Source organism: Clarias gariepinus, chromosome 13 (assembly GCF_024256425.1).
Source record: "Clarias gariepinus isolate MV-2021 ecotype Netherlands chromosome 13, CGAR_prim_01v2, whole genome shotgun sequence".
Classification (NCBI taxonomy): Eukaryota; Metazoa; Chordata; class Actinopteri; order Siluriformes; family Clariidae; genus Clarias; species Clarias gariepinus.
In genome coordinates, this window is record NC_071112.1 from 10,497,501 (window position 1) to 10,508,401 (window position 10,901).

General features: G+C 41.7%; 1 protein-coding gene across 2 annotated transcripts in view; it reads right to left on the reverse strand.

Annotated features, from left to right (window-relative positions):
* Positions 1-10,431, reverse strand: part of slc8a1b (solute carrier family 8 member 1b) — a 58,285-nt gene extending 47,854 nt beyond the window's left edge. For both annotated transcript variants that reach the window (XM_053509538.1, XM_053509539.1), the window contains exons 1-2: positions 10,180-10,431; positions 6,889-8,744 (exon numbers count right to left, since the gene is read on the reverse strand). In XM_053509538.1, coding sequence (XP_053365513.1) covers positions 6,889-8,702 — 1,814 coding nt within the window. In that variant the 5' untranslated portion in view covers positions 8,703-8,744; positions 10,180-10,431. The remainder of the gene's footprint in view (positions 1-6,888; positions 8,745-10,179) is intronic.
* Positions 10,432-10,901: the final 470 nt, after the last annotated feature.

Sequence of the window (10,901 nt, forward strand, 5' to 3'; positions counted from 1 at the left end):
ATACTGAAACACTGAAATTCTGAAATCTTAAACACTTACACTCGGGTCAGATAAGGCAAGATGCTAAAGAACCTGTTGAATCTGTGTTTAGAGGTCACGGCTAATTGAACCACAGCTATTAATAAAGTGACAGAGAGAGAGAGAGAGAGAGAGAGAGAGAGAGAGAGAGTCCTGTCTGTTTCACTCTCATCTCTGGGATAAACACTTTCCCCTCCCCTGTTCTCCTGTCTTAGGACATTTCTGTCTTTTCTTCTCTTTGACCATCCTCAGGGACCGAACCATCTGATGGCTGTCTCCTTTAATGATGGTGCAGATGGTTGCTTCCACACACACACACACACACACACACACACACACACACACAGCATTGTTGAAGTGCTTCTGGGTATTTTGCCGATGGCTTCATAAAGAAACAAGGTTGCAACACACACATGCACACACACACACACACACACACAGGAAGTTGAGTGTGTTGAGTGAGAAATAGAGTTTCTGGTTGAGAAACTTCTTCTGACTTTGGCGTGGAGTTGTATTGAGGGTGGAGACAGCCTCGGGCTACACAATGTAGATCAGCTATTTTCTCATTCGCTCTTTCCTTTCTCTCCTTCTCCTCTCTTCTTTCAGTTTTTTTTTCCCAGAGCAATCTGTCCTTCCTGCACCTGTGCTATGTTCAAGGGCGTAGAAACACTACATACTACACATACACACACACTACACATACACACTACACTCACTCCTCACACTACACACACACACACACCTCAAACATTACACACATTCCCCCACACACTCCTCATACACTACGTACTCCTTACACTCCTCACACACTACACACACTCCTCACACAGTCCTCACATTCTACACACTCCTTACAGGCTCCTCACACAGGTTACATTCAGGATTCGCACATTCAACAAGCTCCTCACGCAACAAAAACATCACACACTCTTCACCCTCCTAACACTCCACGCATTTTACACACTCCACTGACACACTTCTTACACAGTCGAAAAAGACATTCATCCTTTAAATATATGGATTGTATTGATCTGTGATTGTTCATTGGTCAGTTAATCAATAAGGAGATTGATTATCAGTGAATCTATAATGTGGTTCCAGTTTCTTTCACCTCTGACATTTTTCTTCTGTCGTTTTTTATAGAACACAATTAACAACTAAACGAATCACAAATTAAAAACTTTCCTTAAATCTTCACTTTAAACAACAAATTACTTTCATCTTTATAATCTCTTTTAAAATGAATGACTTTTGCATCTTTCAAACCTACAAAATGATCAGGAGCGTAACCTCCTACTTTCCATCCTGATCTGCTGTTATAGGAAATTAATCAAATCCAACCTCTTGACCAATCCGATTTCAGAGTTCCATAGCTCTGAGGTATAAATTATCTTTGACAATAAACTGACAGGTGGCCGATCATGGTGTGTGTGTGTGTGTGTGTGTGGAGAACAGGCACGTCCGGTTCCAGTCTCCACCTTCCAATTCTGTTGATGAAATAATAGCGATAATAACAACAATAACACAGCCTGTAACATCTCTGTACTTTAACAATGAGTCATTATTTAAATATCATCTATGAATATTCATGCCACACTGATTCTGTAGCTACAACTTTTCAGACACTACAAAAATTCATTTGCATATTGGACAGAAGTAGTTAAATCACACCTTGAGCTTATACATAACCCCGTCCCAGGTACATTTTATACAGGTGTTAACAACTCTGACCCTAAGACTTGTTACAATGAACACAATACGGATTAACATCCAAGAGGAGTGAATTTTATTAATTCATTCATTAATTCATTCTCATATTAATGTTTTTATACTGCTTATCCTGAGTGTATCTATTTCACAATATGACAAAGTTGTACGCTCGTACGCTCAAGCGGCAGATCTGGTCTCGGTACATTTTATACACTCAAGCTTGTTAGCGTTCCTGTAACAGGAAAAGTAACCTTCCACTGTGCGGATCATCTTTCTACCCCACCTGTCATCCTCCGTCATTACACCCCATCATTCCTTAGCCATTTGTGATCGGGGTGAGGTGGGAGGGGCATGAACTCACTTCCCTGTCAATCACAGTAACACTATGCCAGAGATGTGGTTTAAGTAGCCGTTAGCTCTGAACATAGATTCGACAGGTTCTCAATAAGCGTCTTGTTTATTTTTTTATTTATTTATTTTTAAAGTGTGTAAGAACTGTTTCCGTATGTAATCTGCACTTATATCACACCAAACCTCGAAGAAACTGTAAACTAGGAGAGACTTTTCTGAAAACCATCTGCAGCTTATGTTTCTTATTTTTTTATTCCCGATCAGATTGAACTCTTGCTATCAGTACCTCTCGGCTCGGACCTCTGCCCTCTATTGTTCTTTCCTCTCATCATCTGTTCTGTCCTCTCATTATCTCTCGTTGCCCGTCCTGTCCTCTACTGTCCTATCCTGTCCTGTTCTTTCATCGCCTGTCCTGTCCCTTGACTCTTGTCCTCTCCTTTCTTGTCCTCTCCTGTCCATTCTATAAGACATTCTCAGCTCTTTGGAAAGGAAAAACTTCATGACCCTGTCATACCTGTGACTGTGCAGGTGTATAATTCCAGCTCTCGCTGCATCCTGATCTGTCCATCCTGACACTTGTGCTGAGTTCACTCTGTAAATATTCTCTCACCGATTTATTACATTATTGCTCTATGAAGTATGTTCACCTTTTCCATTACACAATAACTTGTTCGTGCTCCAAATTTTCCTCCTGTCACAGAGTTCTTTTTTATCTTTGTGCACTATTTATTCTTCACACTACTTTTTACTCATCTTCTCACACCTGTGGTGACACCTTAATCTTCACAAGAAGCGTTAATATGTTAGTCTTATCTTCAGCAAGATGACCCTAAATTACTTTATAGAACACATATGCAATATATGACACTATAATCCTGGGCTCATTTAGATCTGCTCCCATAAACCAGTTGACCTGTATGGCCTCGTGTGTACAAACGGCAACGAGTCAGCGAATAAAATGGCGCACAATGGTGGAAAAAAGTCGAGGACGTGTCACAAAAAAGATGAATGTGCACTTGTTTTATCTACACATCTGCCACATCTGTGATGTTAAACAGCCTTATAGAATTTAGTAGGGAGCTTCTCTGCTCTTTAACAGAAAGTCATACGCTCTTTCCCCTAAGACGATGGAAGGAATTTTTAAAAATAATAACCATTTATAATAAACAAAATAAAATCATGAAATCTTTTACAGATCTAGCGATGATGTGAGGCTGTATCACATATTCCAGAAACATGACACAACGTTCTAATTATATGCTCCGGAATCGTTTAATATTAAAACTTCACATGCAAGCAAAGTTTTTTTTTTCTTTAAAAAAAAAGCAGAGATTCAGCGCCAGCTGCAGGACACATTTACTCACCATCGTCCCTCCGTCCTTACGTCCCCCCATCATTTCATTAAAGGAGTGTTATTAAAATCCACTTAAAGGCACTCGCAGCACTACGCGATGGAAAATATGCAGCGGCCCAACAGGCCCCGGAAAGTCTGACCCTCAACATCTGCTTCGAATCTGCCTTAAAACACACGGCTCACGCTTGCTTCGGCCCTACACTTGTCTTACACAGTCGACTTGTGGACCACGTCGACTTTACAATATGAGTAAAGGAACCAGTGAAATAATCACAGAGATATCATTAATGACGCAGATCCTTCAGACAGAACCTTCAGCCAGTCCAGTGTTCTAATGAGAAACTAAAGAGTTCTAAAGAGTTCAGCTTCTGGAGCAGATCCCAGTCTCAGTTTGTCCCTTTACACACTATTTGTCTTTACTTTTACTTCATCTTTTAGTTTCTATTTTTTTTAAAGCACAAATGTTAAAATTCATATATTATTTAAAGTGAAACTTTACTATGTTTAACAAACAAACATCAAAGAATTTATAAACAAAGACTTTTTAATCAATCAGGTCTAAATAAATAAAATGTTCATGAACAGAATTATAGATTTTTTACAAAAACAATATAGAGATATTTCTGACATATCCACAAAATCTAATAAAGTTTGATTCATAATGCAATGAAGTAAAAAAAAATTCGATCTCAAAAACCAGCTCTTAAATCTCTAAAGTATTCAGTGCTTGCGTCACAAAGCTGTGAGTCAGAGGCAGAGTGCCAATTCAATTCAAACTAATGTTTATTTTCTGATTTTGTCTCAAGCAGCTCTATTTCTTAAAGGTTTTCAGATATTAAATGCCATGTCTCGTACAGAGAGAGATTTTTTTTCCGTCTATGTTCTGCACCGCACTCCAGTCCAATAGGTGGCGGTATTGAGCCAAACATGCATAAACGCAAAAGTAAATACTCTCATAAACTCATGTAGATTGTAGCAGTTTTTTTTCTGCAGATGCGTTGGTATATTACTAAGGAATTTACAAATTTAGGAGAAGTTAAGATTTTAAAGTTACCTAAAGTATGAAAAACTCTTACTCTATAGCGCTTATCATTAACAGGGTCGCAGGAGGCCTGGAGCATGAGGCAGGGGACCCCCTATTAAGGGTGGCAATCCATCGCAGGGCACACACACGCATCATTCACACGCTATGGGCAATTTAGAAACAGCATTTACATACCACGCACGGGGAGAACATGCACAGAGACCCAAAATGAGACTTGATCACAGGGGTGCAAGACCACAGTGCTAACCACCGTGCACAGCTCTAATGAGGAACTAAAGCATTACAGAAAGCAACAGAAGTCAAGGCTGTATTCAGAATGGAGATCTGTTACACATGTCTCTACGACGCTTTAAATATTAACACCCCATACATGTCTTTACACCTAATGTATTCTAAAGTATTTATCCTAAAGGCGGGCCTGAAGACAATCTAAAGACCTCCTAAAGAGTCCCGAGCGGGGAAGACATTCTATAGATGACCAAGGGGGGGACTGTGTTCCAAACTGAAGTTAAAGTTGTCTGCGTTTATTCTCCTAAGGTGCAAAACGAGTGTTTTTTAAATCACTTTAACACAAGTGGTCAGGGACGAAGCTTGTAGGAAAAAGCAGCGTTCAGTAGAATCGCAGATGCTTGAAGTCCCGTTGATTCATTTACTCTATCATTCAATTGTCTCTAGGACAGCTAAGGGGTTTTTAAGAATGTATCTCAGGCATTCTTAAGGACTGACTCAGCGTTCACTCTGAGGAACGGAGAAAGAGTGTGTGACATCTTTAATTCTGTCACCATGGGTGTTTATAAAACATCAGAAATGCATTAACATATCAAAGACGACTTCCTGCTCTGGCTCTGCAGCATCGTTTAAACACATTAAATTAAATGATATTTATAATATTCATCCCTTTATGGTGCTTGGGAGCTTTTTCTGTGTCGTCTTTATAAAATGTACATTTTTGTCAATTTTTTTAAATGTCAGATTTATCTTTTTAACTACATTATTCAAATCAGCATTACATATTGAGGTTTAAGATTCAAAAACATAACAAATGTTAAGTCTCCTAGAAACAGGTTTTATGGCCAGAGGTGATGCAGAGAGGATTCTAAGGAATAAGGAAACGCTGGCAAAACAAATCCCTGCCATGATGTTTATTTAAATGCTCCAAATTGTTTTATTGCCTTTTGTGAATATTGTTGACATATCTAGAATTAATATTTTTTATTATTATTTCTTCAATTATTATTTATAAGAAATGTAATTACTATATAAAATATTTTTTTCTAAAAAAAAATATTATTCTGAATATAGGATATATTTTTATTCTGAAATAAATTCAAAGCAGTTATCCCATTATTTACTGTAAATCTATTGCTAATTAAAACTACTTGGAATAAACTTGTTTATAAGGCTTATTGTATGAGGTTTAAACAACACAGATCAGCTCATGTGCAGTAGTGTCCCTTTTCATTTCCACCACAAAGCTGTAGTGGTCTCTCACCCTTTCGCTGATCCAGCTATATTAAACCTGAGGGAGTGGGAGGGGCTTAATTTGTACCATGAGTGGTAACGCATAGCGCTGCTATGAAAAAGCTTATTCGCTTTGAATTGTCTTATTTATAGCCATGAATCATAGCCGATGTCATTTCTTATCTGTAGCTTTGTCGTTTTATTCACTCGTCTGAAGGACCATGCTCTGGTGTGGCGGGAACATGTGAGAGAGTGTTGAGGTTTGTTTTGGACCTGAGCGTCTGATTAGGAAACAAACACATCCTGTAAGGGCTAAGATCTTAAATGAATGAAAAGGTCATGCATCATGTCAAACCCTACACGTGATCAGTTAAAAACTGAGAATAAACCCACAACTCTCTTTCATCCAGCCATCAGGAGACACAAACACGACTTTCCAAAGAGCTACAAATCTCTGATCCTAGACTGATACGCAAACCAGATGGGTTTTTTTAGCATTCTTCAGCATTCGACGCTGAGTCTCGGCAGAAGAGAGCACAGAGAATACAAACAGAAGATGAGTTAAAAGGTAGATAAAAGGAGATAGATAAATAGATAGACGAAATGAGAACATTTAGAAAGTGGTACAGGATGACATCTTCTTCGTCATCTTGTGTGACAAATTGTTCAGCAACACCATAATGTCATGAGCACAGACTTTCAGCATCCATCATGCAGACATTCATCCAAAACTTAACAGTACATGATTCCTGAACTGACAGAGCACCAGGGAAGGGTCTGCTGGAGTTACGCTCAGGGAGAAGACGATTTCAACCCTAAAGCTGAGTTTGGAACCCTAGTGTTAGATCAAAAGCCAATTTTAACTTTTCACTTAAACTCAAAGGTAGAGCCTTCAGAGATGCTCTGTCACTAAACATACTAATGCAGAAAAAGATTAAAAGTAACTTACAAGATTTCATCATTTTGGAACTCCAGCACGCCATGGCTGTCCTCAAAATCCTCGCCTCCTCCTTTCGCTGTGCCCTCCATGGTCTTGTAAGGAACCATAACCACACCTCGAGCTCCTGATGTTCTGAGAACCTTCACCTCCATCACGCCGATACTTTCGCTCACGTGCATCACAGGCTCTTCAAAGGTAAAGATGCCAGCGTGGTCATCATCGAATATAGTGACGGTGGCGGTCGAAGGCATGCCAAGGCTCGCGATAGTGTCCACGTGATTGGCCTCAGCATCCTCTGCCTCGTCGCTTTCATGAATGATGCGGACATTGCTGAGGTGGATGTGGAAGTTCTCGTCCTCCTCAAAGATGTCGTCATCGATGATCCCAACGCGGATCTCCTTCTGAGTCTCGCCCGGTTTGAAGACCACTGTACCTTCAGTGAATTCATAGTCCGAGCCTGCGTTTGCCGTCCCATCTTCTGTGCGAAATTCAACTGAAACCGTTTGGTTAAGATCTCCACCGCGGCGCACCACATTGACCGCCACGGTGCCACAATTTTCCAGGCACTGATAAGATCCGGGATCAAAATAGATTTTGGAAATTGGCTCGTTTTCTCCCATGTCGCTCCTCACCTCATGCATGCTGACAGCTTTTCGTGCTTGATCCGCTGCATGCTTCTTTAAAATATTCCCAGCTCCGGTCATCAGTCGTGTCGCCTGGCATCGATAGAACGCCCGACTTTTCTGCTGTTGACTAAGAACTTGGTAATTAGCGAGCTCAATTAACTGCTCTACTTCTTTATCTGGATGCTTCTGCTTTAGCTCTTTCAAGATCTTTGCCATGTCACGCCTGGCCTCCTCTTCATCAAGATCTTTGTCATCCAGGTCCAGAGTCAAGGTTCCATCCAAGAAATCCACAGCATGGGAGTTGAGCATCTTCCCGTCCATTTCAATGTCCACTTTGGATGGAAGAGGACGGTCTCCTTCAGTTTCAATGATCATCCCGCGATGCTTGCCAGTTCTGTAACGTTTGTAGACGTATTTGTAGAAGAGTAAACGGCGGTCTGCAATCCAGGCAAAGACGACACAGATGGGGAAGAAGAAAAGCGTGAGGAGGCCTTCCCAAACTTGTACAACACCCGGAGAGATAACTGCCAGGATCAAATAGAGCCAGAGATATGCAAAAATGCTCCAGGCAGCGGTGACAAAGAAAACACGAAGGTGCTTTACTTTGCGATGTTCTCCATCAGGAACCACGTAGACGCAGATTCCGATAATCACAAACATGTTAAAGGCAGCACTTCCAACAATAGTGGAAGGTCCAAGGTCACCTGCGTCAAAGTTATGACCACAAACCTCAATGACAGAAAGCAAGATCTCTGGAGCAGAGGAACCCAAGGCCATGAGGGTAAGATTGGACACTGTTTCATTCCAGATGCGTACAGTGGTGGTGGTTGTTTCTCCATTGGGTTTCTTAATGGTGATCTCTTTCTCCTGGGAGGTGATCACCTCGATGGACGCCATGAAACGATCTGCAATGATGGAAACTCCGAGGAACATGTAAACCAAAGCCACGAAGTACACAGTGGCCCGCGCCACCTTGTCCCCAAAAGAGGGGTTTTGGGGTTCCCATACTGGGAGAATCACTCCAGGGGCACACTCGACTATACCCCCGCAGGTCCCTGATTTGTTGGAATGGTCTGAACTGTGGTCTTGAACCTTCTCTGCTGTCACGTGATGGATGTTGCAGAGCAACGCCGCCACTACCGCAAGACACTGGAGCCCCGTGGAGAGGAACGAGGAAACCTCTGACTGCCTCATCATTCTGCCACGAGTGAAAAATGAACCGTCGGCTGCTTTGGAAACCTGCGGAATGGCAAAACAAGGGAGGGATGAACGAGTGCAGGGAAGGGAAGGAATGTGGTTTAAGAAGATGCATTAAAGTGAAGTAGTGCTGCAACGTTGGAGAGGGCAGAGCTCAAGCAGGATCGATGTACGCCGTTAATGCAGCACTTGTGGTGACTTGCCTCATGTGAATAACTAAAAAGGAGGTGATGCATCCTGCAATTAATTATATTTTATATTCTTATGACCAGACTAATACGCCGTGTTACATTTACTTGTGCATGCAGAGTTTGTTCTGGGACAGCGGTGTGCTATCGTACGCTCTAAAGAGACGATCAAGCGACAGGGAAATGCCTCTGATTTACGCCTGCAGGCAAAAGATGCACCACATACACACAACACACACACACACACACACACTTTACCTACAGGCGTGTAAATGTAATCTATTTAACAAAGGCTAAACAGGAAATCTGACACACACTTACCCTTATCTTATAATCCCAGTGTTAGTGTAGAGATTTATGTCTTTAGTGAAATAAGAGAAAAAAAATTTAATTTTCTAAATAAAAAAAAGAGAGGGAAAGAAAAAATAAATAATAATAAAAAATACTTTAATTGTTAGTGCACAAGATAAGGGTTCGATTATAATAAACGAATAAATAAATAATAAAAGCATATAAAAGGGTGCATTTGGTGGTACAGAAAATCGACAAAATCCTCGAGTAAGATGAGCCGGTCCCATCTCTATTTATTTATTTATTTATTTATTTATTTAGCATCCCACAGATCTATTCGATTGGAAGTTATATTTGTTATTTTCTCGCACGAAAAATATATATTTTAAAAAAATTAATCTGGTTTGGCACCTTACACGCACTGAACGCTTTTATGAAGGGTGATCACCGGAGTGTAACACACACTTCCACGCGGATGCACAGCGCGTGCAGGCACGCGCCGAGCAAAAATAAACTACATAGAAATAAAATCGCCGGATCATGATTATGTTAAGTGAAATCGGCTCGCTCTGATCTCCGTGCTGCTGTGCCGGGGCTAAGCACCGGGGCTGCATCCGCATCTGCACGCGGTCTCGCGCTCCCTACCTGACATTCCTTCTATATATAAAGAAACACTATTCGTAATGAATTCAGATAAGACATAAGGCTTTACAAAAATAAATAAATAAATAAATAAATAAGCGTGCGCGAAATCCCCCTCACCTCTCTCCCACCCGCCGTTACAATACATCCATCAGCGCGCGGCTATTCGGTGCAGTCGAATCGAATGGAATTGTAAAGCTCGCGCGCTCGGTCGGTTGTCTTTCAGCCCCGAAACAGCGGCACTTCCGAACCCAACAGAGACAGGGGGAAATGTATGGATGAATGTCTGATGATTAAAATAGTCGGCTCTCGGATGAAGTGTAGCGCGAGACGGTCGGTGAAGAACGAGCGCTTACCTTCGGACACGGACGGAGACGCAAGGAGACGGCGCGCGCGTGGTCGGTGCCGCACTGCTCGCGCTCGCATTCGGTTCGCGGCTTTTATACGGCGGATGGAGGAGCGATAAGGAACCCGCAGCGCAGCTCAGGGTCGCTCCCGTTTTCCCATTCACATGGGGGAAAGCCGCTCAGATCAGATCAGATCACATCAGATCACATGAGAGATCAGACCCGAGAAAGACTGAAACGTGCCGGAGTGGAAGAGCGAGTTCTTCCTCATTCTTTTCCTCTGTGTGAGTGAGAGACTCAGTGAGCGAGCGAGTGAGTGAGTGAGCGAGTCTCTCTCTCTCTCTCTCTCTCTCTCTCTCTTTCTTCCCCCCTCCCTCTCTTCTTTCTTTAGGTCTCTCTCTCTCTCTCTTTCTCCCTCCTCCTTCTTCTCTCTGACATGATGCACAGTAGCAAAACTCAACTCTCTCCTCTTTCCAATCACAACCTTAAAAATGTCCAAAGAAGGAAATAAATATAAATAATAAGAAGAAATCTATATAGAAAAACATTCCTCAAGAACTTCGGCATGTGGTATAGATGAGGTGTGAAATGTCTCACTCACTCATCGCCTATACTGTTTTATCCTGTATGCAGGGTCGCAGGGGGTCTGGAGCCTATCCCAGGAAACCCTAGACGGGGTGCCAATTCATCGCAGAGCACATACATACATACATACATACATACATACATAA